General features: G+C 41.2%; 1 protein-coding gene across 4 annotated transcripts in view; it reads left to right on the top strand.

Annotated features, from left to right (window-relative positions):
* Positions 1-20,510, top strand: part of LOC124615888 (ubiquitin-conjugating enzyme E2 T-like) — an 82,632-nt gene extending 62,122 nt beyond the window's left edge. For 2 of the 4 annotated variants that reach the window (XM_047144058.1, XM_047144061.1), the window contains exons 4-5: positions 5,612-5,707; positions 5,819-6,879. In XM_047144058.1, coding sequence (XP_047000014.1) covers positions 5,612-5,707; positions 5,819-5,935 — 213 coding nt within the window. In that variant the 3' untranslated portion in view covers positions 5,936-6,879. Of the gene's footprint in view, positions 1-5,611; positions 5,708-5,818; positions 6,880-20,457 lie in introns of those variants that run through there. The other 2 variants (XR_006979816.1, XM_047144060.1) reach the window with 2 other exon arrangements.
* Positions 20,511-20,863: the final 353 nt, after the last annotated feature.

Here is a 20,863-nt window from a genome sequence, read left to right as displayed (position 1 = left end):
CAAGTTCCTCTCTCGCGGAAAGGGTCCCTCGGAGCTCTCCCTTCCTCCGTTTCTTCTCCTACCCAGCCGGATGTCAGCCAGTGGCTGAAGGTTCTGCCACCTGCTGGTCGTAGGGCTTTTGCGTAGTCCTCAGCTTCCGATGCTCCTTCAGAGAAGCTCTCCCAGCCCTCTAACCCTAAGGACAGACGCGAGAAGAAGGAACGGAACGTGTCCAAGAAGGAGGACGTTCCGGCGGTTGCAGTACCACCTGCTATAAATAGTCCTGGCTCCGGGGATGAGGTGGAGATCCTCGCCTCTTCTGCAGATCTCGCCCTCACAGAACCCTCGGGGGCCTTTCCTATGGACACAGCTGACTCTCCCCCGGTGGCGGCAGTTGGCTCTGAGGCGACGTCTGCCTCTTAGTCGCTTTCACGCCCTCCCAGTCCCTTCCTGCTTCCATTCTCCAGTGGAACTGCGGCGGTTATTTCCGCCACCTGCCTGAGCTCCGGACGCTTCTGAGTGTTTCCCCTGTTCTCTGCATTGCTCTGCAGGAAACTTGGTTTCCAGCAATGCGGACCCCCGCCCTTCGTGGTTATCGGGGATACTATAAGAACCGCGCTGCCTGTCAACGAGCGTCAGGTGGGGTTTGCCTCTTTGTTCACCACTCTGTCTGTAGCTCGCCAGTACCCCTTCTGACGCCTTTAGAGGCAGTCACTGCCAGGGTTGAGCTCTCGCCGGCTATTACTATTTGCTCTGTTTACATTCCTCCGGATGGGGAGCTCCCCCGACATGTCTTGGCTGCGCTGCTGGCTCAACTCCCGCCACCATTGCTGCTTCTGGGCGATTTCAATGCCCGCAACCCTCTATGGGGTGGGACTGTCTCCGATGACCGTGGTCGTGCCGTGGAGCATGTGTTGGCTCAGCTCGACCTTAGCCTCTTGAACACCAGTGCTCTCACGCATTTCAGTGTGGCCCATGGCTCGTTCTTGGCCATCGATTCTCTCTTTGCAGTCCCGGACTTGTCCCATCCCTCCACTGGAGAGTGCATCCTGACCTGTGTGGTAGTGATCATTTTCCCATCTCTGTGTCACTGCCCCAGTGTCATTCTTCTGCGCGCCTGCCCCGCTGGGCTCTCAACAGGTTTGACTGGCCGGCTTTTACTTCCGCTGCCACCATTGCGTCTCCCCCCTCAGGGTGACATTGATGAGGTGGTCCGTGTCTTGACCACGTCCATCATTTCTGCGGCCGAGGCTGCCATCCCCCGCTCTTCTGGTCTCCCCTGGAGGAAGGCTGTACCCTGGTGGTTGCCGGAGATTGCTGAGGCTATTCGCAACCGTAGGCGGGCTCTCCAGCGTCATAGGCGGCACCCGTCTCTGGAGACCCTCATCACCTTTAAGAGGCTCCATGCCTTGGCCCGTCGTCTTATTGCACGGCGTAAGGAGGAGTGCTGGGAGAGGTATTTCTCATCCTTGGGCTCCCGTGTCTCTCCCTCGCTCGTGTGGTCCCGGATCCGGCGGATTTATGGATACCAGACCCCTATGGGTGTCCCTGGGATCTCCCTGGACGGCGCTGTTTGCATGGACGCTGCCGCCATTGCTGAACACCTTGCCGCGCACTTTGCTACGAGCTCTGCGACTGCAACCCCCCCCCCCCCCCCCCCCCAGATATGGGAGGACATCATCAGATGACAACTGCAGCATCATCCACAAACAACATTAACTGTCTCTGATTTGGTTGACCAAGTGCAACAGGCATGGAACTCCATTCCACAAACTGACATCCGGCACCTGTACAATGCAGTGCATAAATACAGGGTGTTTCAAAAATGACCGGTATATTTGAAATGGCAATAAAAACTAAACGAGCAGCGATAGAAATACACCGTTTGTTGCAATATGCTTGGGACAACAGTACATTTTCAGGCGGACAAACTTTCGAAATTACAGTAGTTACAATTTTCAACAACAGATGGCGCTGCAAGTGATGTGAAAGATATAGAAGACAACGCAGTCTGTGGGTGCGCCATTCTGTACGTCGTCTTTCTGCTGTAAGCGTGTGCTGTTCACAACGTGCAAGTGTGCTGTGTACAACATGGTTTATTCCTTAGAACAGAAGATTTTTCTGTTGTTGGAATTCCACCACCTAGAACACAGTGTTGTTGCAACAAGACGAAGTTTTCAACGGAGGTTTAATGTAACCAAAGGACCGAAAAGCGATACAATAAAGGATCTGTTTGAAAAATTTCAACGGACTGGGAACGTGACGGATGAACGTGCTGGAAAGGTAGGGCGACCGCGTACGGCAACCACAGAGGGCAACGCGCAGCTAGTGCAGCAGGTGATCCAACAGCGGCCTCGGGTTTCCGTTCGCCGTGTTGCAGCTGCGGTCCAAATGACGCCAACGTCCACGTATCGTCTCATGCGCCAGAGTTTACACCTCTATCCATACAAAATTCAAACGCGGCAACCCTCAGCGCCGCTACCATTGCTGCACGAGAGACATTCGCTAACGATATAGTGCACAGGATTGATGACGGCGATATGCATGTGGGCAGCATTTGGTTTACTGACGAAGCTTAATTTTACCTGGATGGCTTCGTCAATAAACAGAACTGGCGCATATGGGGAACCGAAAAGCCCCATGTTGCAGTCCCATCGTCCCTGCATCCTCAAAAAGTACTGGTCTGGGCCGCCATTTCTTCCAAAGGAATCATTGGCCCATTTTTCAGATCCGAAACGATTACTGCATCACGCTATCTGGACATTCTTCGTGAATTTGTGGCGGTACAAACTGCCTTAGACGACACTGCGAACACCTCGTGGTTTATGCAAGATGGTGCCCGGCCACATCGCATGGCCGACGTCTTTAATTTCCTGAATGAATATTTCGATGATCGTGTGATTGCTTTGGGCTATCCGAAACATACAGGAGGCGGCGTGGATTGGCCTCCCTATTCGCCAGACATGAACCCCTGTGACTTCTTTCTGTGGGGACACTTGAAAGACCAGGTGTACCGCCAGAATCCAGAAACAATTGAACAGCTGAAGAAGTACATCTCATCTGCATGTGAAGCCATTCCGCCAGACACGTTGTCAAAGGTTTCGGGTAATTTCATTCAGAGACTACGCCATATTATTGCTACGCATGGTGGATATGTGGAAAATATCGTACTATAGAGTTTCCCAGACCGCAGCGCCATCTGTTGTTGACAATTGTAACTACTGTAATTTCGAAAGTTTGTCTGCCTGAAAATGTACTGTTGTCCCAAGCATATTGCAACAAACGGTGTATTTCTATCGCTGCTCGTTTAGTTTTTATTACCGTTTCAAATATACCGGTCATTTTTGAAACACCCTGTATTTGCGTGCATACATTTAACATAGTGGTGATTACACTGGTTATTAATGTACCAGCAGCCCACATTTGCAAAGGCTTATCTTGCACTTAATTAACATATGATCTTGCAATGTATGACTTGTGTATGTCACATAGACAGATTTATTCCTGAAATTTCATTAATCTACATTAATTACTTGTGGTGTCGTGATTTTCTTTTCCATCTATGTTTACCTCCAATGTCGTATGGGGTCGTATTGATGCCAATGATACTGGGAGGGTTAATACATCACAATACTTGGATTACTTCCTGCATATTAATTACTCTGAAATTTACTGTTACGTGTCAAAGTAGCCTTTGTGATAACTCATATGTTTGAATGATCAGCCAGTATTTTGATTTTATTCTGATAATCAACATGACTAAAGTGGGTTGAAGATATAAACAGGTTAAAAAAGTTTTGTACGTATCTCCAAAAATAAGTGTAGGCATATGTGAAGGGGAGTGGGAAATGTAAGAATAACCCTTATTAATGAATAAAGAAATACTTTACCTTAGAATCAAAACAGCAGCCAAAGTAAATATTGTCTGTTCAAAACCACACATCTGCAAAACCAGAGGTGCTGTTGAGAAATGATGGATTGTTGCTGTGACCCATACTGTGTTACATGCTTAGGTTGTGCCTTGCACTCTGTCCACAAGGTGCTAGATACATTGTTCTTCAAGACAATCTCTTGTTTTGTAACTTAGAGGACGAGTCCTGCAATGATACATTGCAGTTTTAAATGGATCCCAAATATGCTCAGTTGGGTTCATGTTGGCACATATTACAGTCTATTTCATGTAGTTACTGCCTCCAAGAGGAAGTAGTTCACGAGTTGGGTGCCATACGATTGCACATTATTTTTGTGAAATGTTTACTGTAGGACTGCACAATTAGTTTTTGTACCCATACTGGTCAGTCCAGATAGGATGAGAGACATACCTCTTTGACTGTGCCCCAAAACATTACTGACACATCTGGTGTTGAACCCATGGAACTGCATGCCTGAGATGTATATTGGTAATTGGCTCCCTTCATACCCTTCTGAGATGACTGTCAAATATCAGAAAAATCCTGCACTTATCAATGATGAGAATCTGACATCGTTGATGCAGATGTTCCGTTGCCTTTATTTTGTTGTTGTTGTTATTGTTTTTGTGGGATGAGGTTATCCTTTTCTTCATTATGGCCATTCAGGGCCCAAATATTTGTATCTGGGGATACTTTACATACTGTCTTGGTCAACAGAGCCCTCAGAGTTTCCTCCAAGAAGGTGGTGCACAGTTCGTTTACTTAGGGTACCTAAATGCTGTAATTTGTATTTAATGGTCATGAACTGTGTGTGATGACTACACGCTAGATCTTTGATGTGCTTTGTCTTTTTGTCCCACTGTAGTGGTTGAATGTTCGAACAATGTTACTTTAGTGTATACTAATGTGACAGCAAAATCTCATGATGAAAACTTTACTTGCCATGAATTGGCAGTTTATATTTGGTCCAAGCTCGATATGATCATTGCCCGGTGTACACAAGCCACATCATTCTGTTCATGATTAGAGAGACAGAACTCACTGTACTGAACTGCAGTGGACTTTAGGTTTACTTTTATCTCTGTTACACAGATGTCTTGTTTTAGTGATATTCTGTGATCAAAAGAGTATTGAGAAAGAGGTTCTCATTCGAAAAGCACAAACTATACGAGTCATGGGGGTGGAGCAAGGCCCTTTTTTGTTTAGCTCCTGGGATGATCCACAAAAGCCTCTGTGGCAATAATTTTGCAGTTTATTGAGAGGCTATGTCATAAAGGAAACCACTTCTATGGTAACTCCACTGACTGGTGAGATTACTGATGTGATTATTAAGTTGTTTGCACTCAGATTTGGCTTATACTGTTCATGGTGGGAAAGGTGAGAGTGAGTTGTCGCATATATTAATCTCCTTTCACTGCCAAGTGGATTGCTGTAACAGAACCACTCTAGAAACGAAGTAGTTGTAACACAAATTTAAAGAACCATACAATAAGTTTTTGGTCCATTATAATGTATAGGGTATTGAGCTGATAAGCACTCAGACTTACTTAGTAATATATTAAGGTGAGGAAAAATGTTTGTAGTTTGAATATAAAATTGAATTTTCACCAGCACCAGGGAGTCTTAGCAAATAATTTCCTATAAATTATTCACTAAATATGATATAAAGTGCAATTGAAAATCTGCCAATTGTCTTAATTGGAATTTGTGTATTGCTGTAGGCTGAAGAATTTTTATTCAACAGACCATTGTTTGATAAGACAGCAAGAGAATGGACCAAACGACACGCCTGCTTGAACTTGGAAATGCCTTCGGAGGTAAATGTTGCTATAATTCATACATAATTGGCAGTAGATGTCCAAACAAGTTTCGTCCCATGGAAATAAATGTGACTAGTAATGGTGAATGATATATCTCATTGATTACAGAATGCAGAAGTGAGTCATTCATGTGGTGTGCGGAGTGAACCAACGAAAAGAAAATCTTGGCAAATGGAAGATCTTACCCAGGAGCCTAATGCATCAAAATGTTTGAAAACCGATTGAATTTGTGTGTGTGTGTGTGTGTGTGTGTGAGAGAGAGAGAGAGAGAGAGAGAGAGAGAGAGAGAGAGAGAGAGAGAGAGAGAGAGGGATAATGGATATACTTCATAACAGAAAAATCTTGTTGTAAATTGTGTTCTTTTTATTCTTGATTCCTGCCTTCATAGTGCATGATACAGTCTTGCATAGATTTGCGTAATTTTCATTAGTTGTGCTCATGCAGTGCGGAACAAGTCTTGAACAATAGTAAATCAAGAGGCTGTAAATAAATTTCATGACAGTTACTATTGTGAAAAGGTCTCTCCCATTGAAAATTTCTCAATTGCAAATCATATAGCAACAAATAAAACATTACTGTTGCAGTGCCATTTCATTGCCATTGTGTTTTCATGTCAGGACTTTGTGTCAAAGAGATCCTTTGTACATGAGGGCTATTTGGAAAGTAAGTTCTGTTAATTTATATCAAAAGAAACACTAGTACATCAAGAAGTTTTTCTTGTTATAAACAATTATATTAGCTACAGATATTTTTATACTAATTGACTTCTACATTAAGGTTCTTGTTATACTTAGGAAAAAGTTTTGTTGTAGAATTCTGCTGCCTGTGAGCTAATAAATCAGCACTGTACACATGATCGAACAATTCCCAATTGAAACGTTAAGCAACATTTGTGTTCATGCAGCAGTATCTGGTCTAGCTTTATCTTACACAAATAAGACGACAGAGCTCAACATCCCACCCCCTTCATTTTTGCATGGCTCTTTTGGCCTTTTTAGTGTTTCACTGTAAATTTCGAGTTATTGTGGTCCTCTTTCCATAAAATCAACTAAAACTACTTATTTTGTGTCCCAAAAATAGTTATCGTCAGTGCTTGTGCGAAAAATGTTTGGCGGCTCTTTGAAGGTTTGCATGATGATCTAGTGTGTCCTCAGTCCATTGATTTCCCCCCCCCCCCCCCCCCCCCCCCCCCATCTTGACGAGTGCAATCCATTTTTCATCCCCTGGCTGTAGTGTGACTCAGGAATTTGTCTCTTCCTGCATCATACCATATCAGAAACGTTAATGCGACAGCAAACCACTTCATGATAATGACATCATGCTCAACAGTCAGTCACAAGTTTGCACAACATTGTCCATGATACCTGAGGGAGACTGATTGATAATTGTGTAATCATGAACTGATTGTGTACTGAGCGTTGAAACAAATCCATTTGTCACAATGGATATTCATCCATTTTTTTCAACCTACCCGAAACAAATGACACCACTTTCTTACAGCACTCTCTCTCGTAATGTTTTCTCTGTATAATGCACAAAGTTCACTATAAATGTGTAGCGTTTTCATTGTTTTTATACACAGAAAAAGGATTACATAATTTAATTCACAGGTGACAGGATGGTGTATGATAGTGACCTGTTTAATATACACTTACAGTGCAAACAGCAGTTCAGTAATCTTTCTTTAGCACGATTAGATTTGCACTGAGTTGGGCAACACAGCTGTGCTGAAATTACTCTGCAATCCCCCTCCATTATGTACCAGACAGCATTGGAACTAACTATCTGAATAGCCCTCATATATATTATTTGGCAGTTAAACCATTATGTGTGCATTACATCATCCAATTCTTCACATATTGAGAGAGAGAGAGAGAGAGAGAGAGAGAGAGAGAGAGAGAGAGAGAATGTAAAATATTAGAAATAGAAAGCTTCCAGGCCTGAGATTGGAGGTATAATTTTGAAAATGTAGTCATAATGCGTCATGTATGTTGTAGGAATATTAAGACTCCTACCATTGACATAAATGTACTGTTTGTTGGTGCCTTAAGTTTTCTGTGTTTTGCATAAATCACTCCAGATCTATTGGCATGAATTGGTAGACAAGATCATGTACATATCTTTTTCTGATTCTTACAGACTTTCTTCTGGTTTTTTTAACACTTAACTACCACTAGCAGTGAAACAACATCACAAAAAATAAGTAATTTAGAAATGTCATAAAGGGATGTTGCACATATTTTGTACACTTTCTTCAGTATTGATTATAAGAGTTGTGCAAATAATGTGTTTTTACAAAGAAATAATTTTTGCTATCTATAATATTACCAACATTTTTTCTTTTTTTCTGTAAGTTTGTCTAATTTGAAGAAATTATCCATGAAAGGCAGGTGTCCAGGTTTACGTTTTAGTCCAGTGTACAGTTATTCGGCACAGTGAATGTTTTGGTAGAATTGAGATATTTCCATCAAAATAAATCTACTTTCTCTCTGCCATCACCCACTTAGTGCAGAAAATTGCAAGATGGATTTTTACCCTGGTGGCAATTGTGTTTAACATGATTTTTCTCTGCCTAAACAGTTCACATATCTACTCAGCTGAACATTGCATGTTAAGATGTATGTAGTAGCAGATTTATTTTAAAATAGGTTCTATTTTAGAGATTACTGTGATCATTATAGTTATGCAGTTACACATTTTGTTAATGTATGCCAGTTTGCTTTCAAAATTTCACTGAACGTTGTTCAAGAATAAAACGTATTTTGGTAATTCTGGAACTTGTTGTTTAAAACTGGGTTTGGTTATTGTAGTAGATGAACAAATAATTGAACAAGCAAGTGTGTTTAAATATCTATGGCACAATTGTAAATTTCCCATGTCAGTTGATATAGAGCTAAAATTGGCCAGATTCATGCATTTCTGAGGAACCACTCAATGTTCATCAAAACATAACACGCAGAAAGAAGTATTAATTAAACTTTACAAAATAGTGGCCTTTCCTTTTCTGCTGTGTTGTAGTGAACCCAACATCTGGTCAATTACAATCAATTGAATCATCAGAAATGAAGTTTCTCTACTTTGTAGCTGGATATTCATTTCTGAATCATAAAAAACACCAATATTAGACAGGAACTAAATAGATATTGAACCCATTACATCTGTAACTGAAAAAAACAGATTGAACTGGAAACACCATATGCAATGTATGTCTAATAATAGGATAACTATAGCTGCAACATTGTATAACCCAAAAGTAAAGAGAAATATTGGACATCCCTTAGACATTTGGTGTGAACAGGTCTGAGGCAGAACAGGCCAAAGGCATAATCCTTGAAAATGATGATCCACATTTGTGTGTTTCTGTAAAATTCTTTTATTAATTGTGATTGCCTGTGAAAGTGAAGACCACTTCTGAAGTTTCAGAGCTTTGGTGATAATCTGTTTTCAATAAATATAAAGCTAACACTATGTGAATGAAAAATTCAGGGTGGAATAAATATGTAATTGAATATTGGTGTGTTGCACTTCTCTTTTTACTTTACTTACACTTAATCCGTATAATTTCAAGGGTTACTGCATCATTGCACAGAACAATGCATCATTATAAGGTGGTGGACCATCTGATTATTAGGAACAGAATAAAATTCACCAAAATAATTACATGAAGTTGTTGTTGTTGTTGTTGTTGTTGTTGTTGTGGTCTTCAGTCCTGAGACTGGTTTGATGCAGCTCTCCATGCTACTCTATCCTGTGCAAGCTTTTTCATCTCCCAGTACCTACTGCAACCTACTGCAACCTACATCCTTCTGAATCTGCTTAGTGTATTCATCTCTTGGTCTCCCTCTACGATTTTTACCCTCCACGCTGCCCTCCAATACTAAATTGGTGATCCCTTGATGCCTCAGAACATGTCCTACCAACCGATCCCTTCTTCTGGTCAAGTTGTGCCACAAACTTCTCTTCTCCCCAATCCTATTCAATACTTCCTCATTAGTTATGTGATCTACCAATCTAATCTTCAGCATTCTTCTGTAGCACCACATTTCGAAAGCTTCTATTCTCTTCTTGTCCAAACTATTTATCGTCCATGTTTCACTTCCATACATGGCTACACTCCATACGAATACTTTCAGAAATGACTTCCTGACACATATATCAATACTGGATGTTAACAAATTTCTCTTCTTCAGAAACGCTTTCCTTGCCATTGCCAGCCTACATTTTATATCCTCTCTACTTCGACCATCATCAGTTATTTTGCTCCCCAAATAGCAAAACTCCTTTACTACTTTAAGTGCCTCATTTCCTAATCTAATTCCCTCAGCATCACCCGACTTAATTAGACTACATTCCATTATCCTTGTTTTGCTTTTGTTGATGTTCATCTTATATCCTCCTTTCAAGACACTGTCCATTCCATTCAACTGCTCTTCCAAGTCCTTTGCTGTCTCTGACAGAATTACAATGTCATCGGCGAACCTCAAAGTTTTTATTTCTTCTCCATGAATTTTAATACCTACTCCGAATTTTTCTTTTGTTTCCTTTACTGCTTGCTCAATATACAGATTGAACAACATCGGGGAGAGGCTACAACCCTGTCTTACTCCCTTCCCAACCACTGCTTCCCTTTCATGTCCCTCGACTCTTATAACTGCCATCTGGTTTCTGTACAAATTGTAAATAGCCTTTCGCTCCCTGTATTTTACCCCTGCCACCTTTAGAATTTGAAAGAGAGTATTCCAGTCGACATTGTCAAAAGCTTTCTCTAAGTCTACAAATGCTAGAAACGTAGGTTTGCCTTTCCTTAATCTTTCTTCTAAGATAAGTCGTAAGGTCAGTATTGCCTCACGTGTTCCAGTGTTTCTACGGAATCCAAACTGATCTTCCCCGAGGTTGGCTTCTACTAGTTTTTCCATTCGTCTGTAAAGAATTCGTGTTAGTATTTTGCAGCTGTGACTTATTAAGCTGATAGTTCGGTAATTTTCACATCTGTCAACACCTGCTTTCTTTGGGATTGGAATTATTATATTCTTCTTTAAGTCTGAGGGTATTTCGCCTGTTTCATACATCTTGCTCACCAGATGGTAGAGTTTTGTCAGGACTGGCTCTCCCACGGCCGTCAGTAGTTCCAATGGAATATTGTCTACTCCGGGGGCCTTGTTTCGACTCAGGTCTTTCAGTGCTCTGTCAAACTCTTCACGCAGTATCGTATCTCTCATTTCATCTTCATCTACATCCTCTTCCATTTCCATAATATTGTCCTCAAGTACATCGCCCTTGTATAGACCCTCTATATACTCCTTCCACCTTTCTGCTTTCCCTTCTTTGCTTAGAACTGGGTTTCCATCTGAGCTCTTGATATTCATACAAGTCGTTCTCTTATCTCCAAAGGTCTCTTTAATTTTCCTGTAGGTGGTATCTATCTTACCCCTAGTGAGATAGGCCTCTACATCCTTACATTTGTCCTCTAGCCATCCCTGCTTAGCCATTTTGCACTTCCTGTCGATCTCATTTTTGAGACGTTTGTATTCCTTTTTGCCTGCTTCATTTACTGCATTTTTATATTTTCTCCTTTCATCAATTAAATTCAATATTTCTTCTGTTACCCAAGGATTTCTACTAGCCCTCATCTTTTTACCTACTTGATCCTCTGCTGCCTTCACTACTTCATCCCTCAAAGCTACCCATTCTTCTTCTACTGTATTTATTTCCCCCATTCCTGTCAATTGCTCCCTTATGCTCTCCCTGAATCTCTGTACAACCTCTGGTTCTTTTAGTTTATCCAGGTCCCATCTCCTTAAATTCCCACCTTTTTGCAGTTTCTTCAGTTTTAATCTACAGGTCATAACCAATAGATTGTGGTCAGAGTCCACATCTGCCCCTGGAAATGTCTTACAATTTAAAACCTGGTTCCTAAATCTTTATCTTACCATTATATAATCTATCTGATACCTTTTAGTATCTCCAGGGTTCTTCCATGTATACAACCTTCTTTCATGATTCTTAAACCAAGTGTTAGTTATGATTATGTTGTGCTCTGTGCAAAATTCTACCAGGCGGCTTCCTCTTTCATTTCTGTCCCCCAATCCATATTCACCTACTATGTTTCCTTCTCTCCCTTTTCCTACTCTCGAATTCCAGTCACCCATGACTATTAAATTTTCGTCTCCCTTCACTACCTGAATAATTTCTTTTATCTCATCATACATTTCATCAATTTCTTCATCGTCTGCAGAGCTAGTAGACATATAAACTTGTACTACTGTAGTAGGTGTAGGCTTCGTATCTATCTTGGCCACAATAATGCGTTCACTATGCTGTTTGTAGTAGCTTACCCGCATTCCTATTTTCCTATTCATTATTAAACCTACTCCTGCATTACCCCTATTTGATTTTGTGTTTATAACCCTGTAGTCACCTGACCAGAAGTCTTGTTCCTCCTGCCACCGAACTTCACTAATTCCCACTATATCTAACTTTAACCTATCCATTTCCCTTTTTAAATTTTCTAACCTACCTGCCCGATTAAGGGATCTGACATTCCACGCTCCGATCCGTAGAACGCCAGTTTTCTTTCCCCTGATAACGACATCCTCTTGAGTAGTCCCCGCCCGGAGATCCGAATGGGGGACTATTTTACCTCCGGAATATTTTACCCAAGAGGATGCCATCATCATGTACTCATACAGTAAAGCTGCATGCCCTCGGGAAAAATTACGGCTGTAGTTTCCCCTTGCTTTCAGCCGTTCGCAGTACCAGCACAGCAAGGCCGTTTTGGTTATTGTTACAAGGCCAGATCAGTCAATCATCCAGACTGTTGCCCTTGCAACTACTGAAAAGGCTGCTGCCCCTCTTCAGGAACCACACGTTTGTCTGGCCTCTCAACAGATACCCCTCCGTTGTGGTTGCACATACGGTACGGCTATCTGTATCGCTGAGGCACGCAAGCCTCCCCACCAACGGCAAGGTCCATGGTTCATGGGGGGGATTACATGAAGAATAATATAAAAATGGCATTTTTAGCTAAGTCATACAAAATTTGCAGTTTTTCTATGTATCATGGAATTTTTCAAAGGAATCTCATAAATTTGAGGACAACAGTTTACCAATAATTGTAATTCATAGTTACTTACTGCTGGAATTACATCTTACAACATGAAGTTACAAACATCCGGCAGTTCTCCTGAAATTTTGTGGAACAGTATGTATCTTCACAATGATCTGCTGACTTCACTGGATCCTGTCTGTCACAAATTATACAGTAGCAATAAATTATGTAACTATCCACATTGGGAGTAATTAGAATGAAAATAATTACAACAGTTTGAAACAGATACCTTATTTAATTAATTTGACTTCATGTACTCAGTGTGGGGAAGAAGGCTGAGCTCTACCCTCTGTGGTGTTGACATCAGGTAGGTGCCAACACATGATCAATTCAGTTGCAACTGTCACCGTAGACAGCTGGAAACCGTGTATAGACAGCCGGACTGATGGTAGTACTGCCAACCGTCTTTGCCAGCATGTGACAATTACTATGAAACAAGATGAGAAGGCAGTATCAATGCATGATAGAGGCTGGAAGGCACAAAGCTGCCATTGTTACATTCCTGATAAAACTACATGTTGTCATTAAACTAAACTTCCAGTTAATGCGGTCATGATCCACAACTATGACAGGCAGTAGTATTTACGTTTCCTGGATTTACAAAATACAAATACAAAAAGAAAATAGTTTTGTTTGCTTGTAGTGGAGATGGTGGTTTAGTTTCCCCGTATTTATTCTAAATACTTTGCCACATGCACTATAAGTGTGTCCTTTCATGGCAGACCGGGTATAACGCATGCACAGCAAGAAGTGTAAACTTCTCCTGACTCTCAACTCAGTATCGCAACAGTTAGGCCATAGCAAAGCCTAGTATTCTGCCATTCTACACAGGTGACTCTTTGTGGGAATACTACACAGAAACATGACACATGTGCTTTTCAAAAATGTCAGTATTACTGATGTCCTACAGACAACAATATAAAGAACTATTACACCAAACAAGGGTAGAAAAATGGGAGGCGTACATTAAATACCAAATGGTAAAAGACATTTGGGGTTCCCCTTACAATCTTGCAACAAATAAGGTTCGATCACGCTCTGCATTTTCAACCCTGAGGAGATCTGATGGCACAGTGACGACAGACTGGGAAACATTAGTGCAGTACTTACTCAGGTCTTTATTGGTGAACAATACGATGATGGAAGACAGAATTCTATCAGCATCTTTACTCTAAGTTACTAGAGCATCAGCTGAATAACAAGTGCTGTGATTCCATTTGCCCAGGAGGAAGTTGCATTGGCAATAATGAACTTAAAGAAGAAGAAAGTGCCAGGACCTGATAGAAAACTGACAGAAGTGTTGCATCAGTTGAGGGACCAAATTGTCGGCTGGTGGGCCATATTATGTCATATATAACAGTGCTATTAAAAGAATGTCTTTTTTCAGGATTGGGTGCCCAGAATTTGGAAAATTTCAAATATCATAACAAAAAAGGAAGACAAGATACAAGAGAACTGAAATCTTGCAGGCTGATTTGCGTGGTAAATGCTCTAGCCAAAGCTTTTGTGTCACAGTTTGAGGGACCACAGACAGTTATCGGACATAAGCCCATCTGTAGTACAGTTTCAGGAAAGGGAATCCACCGAGGATGTGATAAGTCATGCAATGATCATTGTGAACACCTCAGACGCTTAATGATTGATGTTGCTGGGGTGTTTGATAAATTGTGGGAGCCAGTTCTGGTCAAAAGACTAAAACAGATGGACTGTCCAAGGTGTCTCTGTAACAGTCTATGAGGTTATTGCACAGAAGGCAGGTGCAATTAGGATGTCCTGGAAAGAATATTGTGAAAGACATCATCAAAGGGTGCCCACAGGGCTCTGTTTGTGGGATGTTGACATAGAGCCATTACTGAACCAGCTTCAGAGTATAACAAACACTAGAGATTGCACTGCTTACACAGACCATCTACTATTATTATCAGCTAACACAAGGGCTAAATTAGAGAAAACAACATCGTAGTTCCTGAAAGACTAAGCAACTGGTGCATAGAAAACAAACTAATGATAGCGGTGCACAAAATGGTCTACATATTACTAAAAGGAACATTATCAGGAATGAGAAATTCCACAATCAGAGTAAATGACCAACCTGTGAAAGAAAAGTATGTAGGTACCTTGGAATTAACTACCCTGAAGTCAGCTGCCAGAGAGGTATTAAGATCCTAAATAAAATAGCAACAAGTAGCCACTATGTGCTGTAAGAATGTACCACAACACAATCTCACTTGCTGTTGTGAGCTACAGGTCTAGCATTTGGGGTCATAGAGCCAGAAAGGGAAGGAGAGCATGGGATCTATGGTGAGCGCAGATGAGTATACTCCTGCACCTGGCACGCACTTACACAACACCACCAACTGAGGCATTGATGGTGATATTGGACTTGCTACCTCTAGACCTGGCAGTAAGAAAGAGAGTGTGAATATGATAAGGTGAAGGAGATAGTGGGCAGAAGAGCCATATGGGAAGGAAATAGAAGCATGCATTGATAGAGAATTGCAAGAAATCTGGGACAGAGCAGAAACAGGGAGGATAACCTACCAGTTCCTTCTCAATATAAAAGAAGGGAGCTAAACACTACCTGTCAGGACATGGTCTGTATCCCAGCTGCATACTAAAAATAGGATAGCACACCACAAACACACACATGTGAACGTGGAGCAGTTGGTATACCTTGTGCAGGATATGGTGCTCGATGCGCGGTGACCATTTTTCATCCAAAACACAGGGTGAGTTCATTCATTTGTTTGGAAGGGGAGGCCAATAAGTGTTTTCCACCTTTCGATCAGTCAGCGACAACAGAATAGTGGCGCACACCCTTCAATTTTTCTCAAATGACTTTACAGAAACTATTCGGTAAAAAAAAAAAATTGCTGTACTTGTAGCTTTATATGTCAGATTAATGTGATGTAACCATCATTTCATTAATGGTAATAGTTACTGTGATATTTATGTTAAAAGTAAGACACTGTGCAAAAATTAGAAAAGTATGCTATGAACAATAGAGGTTGCTGTGATTTTGCATTTGGTGCATATTACCTAGTCTGTTATTGCATATGATATTTAGCTAACATATTGAATTTTTCCTTAGACTTGGGTAGAGGTAGCTATTTGACACAAATCTCGAAAAAATTGATCTGATGTAGCACCCTCATCTGCAGTCGCCCTGCGCCGGCAATGAAGACAGAGTGAAATATCCACCACATTCTTCACATTTCATAAACAGTTTCAGATATCGAAATGGACAACAATAGCATGCAAAGAGAAGAGAATTTTACCACATTGTAATTATGTGAAACTGAATTATCTAGCATTTTATTCCAATAACTGCAGACTTTTTTGGTGAAAGAATGTAGTTTTTAAAGGCCATCAATAGCTGGTGAAACAAGAAATGCTCTGGATTTTGGAACAAAATATGTGAAGAAATTAGACTTCACTTTTCCTCAGTTCTTACTTAATAAACCATTGTTTCAGAATTCTCTTGCAATTGTATCTGCAAAACATGTTAGCGAGGTGAGACTGTGTAAACTCTGCTGTGTTTTGGCAAAAGAAGCAAATTTTGACATAGCAGCCAGAGACATGTATAGGTTTTACTCAAAACTTGCCTCATGAAACTTCTCTGAAGGTCACAATTGGTTAACAAGCCAGGTGAAAATAAACTGCTGCATTTTTGGATGAATTCCTTTTAGGTACTAACAAAAGTAGAGGTGATGTAGATCTTTTTTGAATGGTCGCCAAGCAAGTGTGGGCATCGAAGGACCCCACTTAATATTTACAAAAAATGTGAGTGTAGGCTTCGGATTAGAATGCCATTTCCCCTTCAGTGCGCGACATCTCCCATACAGCGATCTGAGCGACCCCCAACTACTGTCACTCTCCCCATGCTTCCCCAGCAAATGGTGCATCTAGCGGAAATGGCATTTTGCGTGCACTATACCCTGGATCTCATTGGCTGAAAGTCTGCCATTAGACAAGATGTTATAGACGAGGACAGGGATGCATTTATAAATGCAACAGTCTACAATATAATAAGGATTGAGGAACTGAGGCATAAGCTGAACTTCCTTACAGCTAGGATAGCAGCTTACGAACTGCAAGCCTACATGGCTGAGAGACAACCAAGAAGAGGAGGCCTTACACAATGGTAGCGAGATGTGCCATGGCAAAACGCCGACCTACAACCACCTTCTGGAAGCAGTGAGAAGACGAACCTCGGGGAGGACCAGGAAGGACGTCTTAAGACCCTGACCGCCACCTCCCAATCTCTAAACCTTGGCACAATGTGCAGCCCATGTGCATCTTGAGTTGCACATCAGTGTGCTGGTGCTAACAGTCCAGACAAATGATCGATCCAGCCTGGTTCTAATATCAAGTACAGTAGTGTAGTGTAGTTGTGTTGGACAAGTGTAGTCCAGAACTATAAATTACAAATTCGTGCTCTGCCGATGCCGCATAGTGTATTACAGCTGTAGCATGCCTTCCGGATTCCAGATGAACAGATGTATGTGTGCCAGATGGCCAAATGGTAGTGTGCAGAATTTTTAGTCATTATTATGATGATTATTATTATTTTGTTTTAATATAGTTGTTGTTGTTGTGGTCTTTAGTCCTGAGACTGGTTTGATGCAGCTCTCCATGCTATTCTATCCTGTGCAAGCTTCTTCATCTCCCAGTACCTACTGCAACCTACATCCTTCTGAATCTGTTTAGTGTATTCATCTCTTGGTCTCCCTCTACGATTTTTACCCTCCACGCTGCCCTCCAATACTAAATTGGTGATCCCTTGATGCCTCAGAACATGTCCTACCAACCGATCCCTTTTGCTAGACAAGTTGTGCCACAAACTTCTCTTCTCCCCAATCCTATTCAACACCTCCTCATTAGTTATGTGATCTACCCATCTAATCTTCAGCATTCTTCTGTAGCACCACATTTCAAAAGCTTCTATTCTCTTCCTGTCTAAACTAGTTATCGTCCATGTTTCACTTCCATACATGGCTCCACTCCATACAAATACTTTCAGAAACAACTTCCTGACACTTAAATCAATACTCGATGTTAACAAATTTCTCTTCTTCAGAAACACTTTCCTTGCCATTGCCAGTCTACATTTTATACCCTCTCTACTTCGACCATCATCAGTTATTTTGCTCCCCAAATAGCAAAACTCCTTTACTACTTTAAGTGTCTCATTTCCTAATCTAATTCCCTCAGCATCACCCGACTTAATTCGACTACATTCCGTTATCCTCATTTTGCTTTTGTTGATGTTCATCTTATATCCTCCTTTCAAGACACTGTCCATTCCGTTCAACTGCTCTTCCAAGTCCTTTGCTGTCTCTGACAGAATTACAATGTCATCGGCAAACCTCAAAGTCTTTATTTCTTCTCCATGGATTTTAATACCTACTCCGAATTTTCCTTTTGTTTCCTTCACTGCTTGCTCAATATACAGATTGAATAACATCAGGCTACAACCCTGTCTCACTCCCTTCCCAACCACTGCTTCCCTATCGTGCCCCTCGACTCTTATAACTGCCGTCTGGTTTCTGTACAAATTGTGAATAGCCTTTCGCTCCCTGTGTTTTATCCCTGCCTCCTTCAGAATTTGAAAGAGAGTATTCCTGTCAACATTGTCAAAACCTTTCTGTAAGTCTACAAATGCTAGAAACGTAGGTGTGCCATTCCTTAATCTAGCTTCTAAGGTAAGTCATAGGGTCAGTATTGCCTCACGTGTTCCAACATTTCTACGGAATCCAAACTGATCTTCCCTGAGGTCAGCTTCTACCAGTTTTTCCATTCGTCTGTAGAGAATACGCGTTAGTATTTTGCATCCGTGACTTGTTAAACTGATTGTTCAGTAATTTTCACATCTGTCAGCACCTGCTTTCTTTGGGATTGGAATTATTATATTCTTCTTGAAGTCTGAGGGTATTTCGCCTGTCTCATACATCTTGCTCAACAGATGGTAGAGTTTTGTCAGGACTGGCTCTCCCAAGGCCGTCAGTAGTTATAATGGAATGTTGTCTACTCCCGGGGCCTTGTTTCGACTCAGGTCTTTCAGTGCTCTGTAAAACTCTTCACACAGTATCGTATCCCCGATTTCATCTTCATCTACATCCTCTTCCATTTCCATAATATTGTCCTCAAGTACATTGCCCTTGTATACTCCCTCCACCTTTATCTTACCATTATGTAATCTATCTGAAACCTGTCAGTATCTCCAGGCTTATTCCATGTATACAACCTTCTGTTATGATTCTTGAACCAAGTATTAGCTATGATTAAGTTGTGCTCTGTGCAAAATTCTATCAGGCGGCTTCCTCTTTCATTTCTTAGCCCCAATCCATATTCACCTACTACGTTTCCTTTTCTCCCTTTTCGTACTACCGAATTCCAGTCACCCATGACTATTAAATTTTCGTCTCCCTTCACTATCTGAATAATTTCTTTTATTTCATCATCCATTTCTTCAATTACTTCGTCATCTGCAAAGCTAGTTGGCATATAGACTTGTACTACTGTAGTAGGCATGGGCTGCATGTCTATCGTGGCCACAATAATGCGTTCACTATGCTGTTTGTAGTAGCTTACTTGCACTCCTATTTTTTTATTCATTATTAAACCTACTCCTGCATTACTCCTATTTGATTTTGTATTTATACCCCTGTATTCACCTGACCAGGAGTCTTGTTCCTGCTGCCACCGAACTTCACTAATTCCCACTATATCTAACTTTAACCTATCCATTTCCATTTTTAAATTTTCTAACCTACCTGCCCGATTAAGGGATCTGACATTCCACGCTCCCATCCGTAGAACGCTAGTTTTCTTTCTCCTGATAACGACGTCCTCATGAGTAGTCCCCACCCGGAGATCCGAATGGGGGACTATTTTACCTCCGGAATATTTTACCCAAGAGGACGCCATCATCATTTAATCATACAGTAAAGCTGCATGCCCTCGGGAAAAATTACGGCCGTAGTTTCCCCTTGCTTTCAGCTGTTCGCAGTACCAGCACAGCAAGGCTGTTTTGGTTAATGTTACAAGGCCAGATCAGTCAATCATCCAGACTGTTGCCCCTGCAACTACTGAAAAGGCTGCTGCCCCTCTTCAGGAACCACACGTTTGTCTGGCCTCTCAACAGATACCCCTCCGTTGTTGTTGCACCTACGGTACGGCTATCTGTATCGCTGAGGCACGCAAGCCTCCCCACCAACGGCAAGGTCCATGGTTCTTGGGGGGGTTAATATAGTTATTCTACATAATTTTCCTCCCTTAAATAGTATAATACTTAGTTAGTAATAACACATTTGAAATTGTTTTAAATATTATGTGCTTAAGTCATGCGAATTCATGTGCAACATTCAGTCTGTTCATTTATACAGATGACAGATTATAAGAAAATAGCAAAAAAATAAATAAAGTCCGAGAGCTTCATAGTATTCTGTTTTTCCATTGAAGTCATCAATCGTCTCCACCCTTCTTATTACTCAGCAGGTGTGAGTACCCCTTCACTGTGCACATTCGTGTTTTTCACAAGCAGTTTGTTTTCACACTGGTGAGACAGTTCCTTTGGGACAGCAATATAGCATGTCCATTTCATTTATTGAAAGCATCACTTTGAAGTATAGTGTTCGTGTGTGTGTGTGTGTGTGTGTGTGTGTGTGTGTGTGTGGTGTGTGCGTGCGCACATTTATCATTTTTTCACCAAAACTAACATCCTTTCATTCTAGTCTCCTAGATTGTGATAATTGCTACGTACAAAATGTTTTCACATTATACATGCTTTTCTTTTACAAAGTGTAGCAATAGGGTGCTTGTAGATTTTAAAGTGGGGATATTGTTTCTTATTGAGTGTGTTTCCAATTGTGGAGTATACTGGTCAGACACTTAATAACAGAAATAATTACGCATAAAAGGTTAGGACACTAGGCTTTCCGGACCCGCATATGATGTGACTTAAGGTACCTAACCTTTTGAAATGAAATGCAAAATAGCAAATCACAAATTATGCGAGTGCAAGGGTGGTTTGAAAAGTTATT

The sequence above is a fragment of the Schistocerca americana genome, chromosome 5, assembly GCF_021461395.2.
Source record: "Schistocerca americana isolate TAMUIC-IGC-003095 chromosome 5, iqSchAmer2.1, whole genome shotgun sequence".
Lineage (NCBI taxonomy): Eukaryota > Metazoa > Arthropoda > Insecta > Orthoptera > Acrididae > Schistocerca > Schistocerca americana.
Note: the sequence above shows the minus strand (reverse complement) of the source record. Positions and strands in the feature narration are given on the sequence as shown.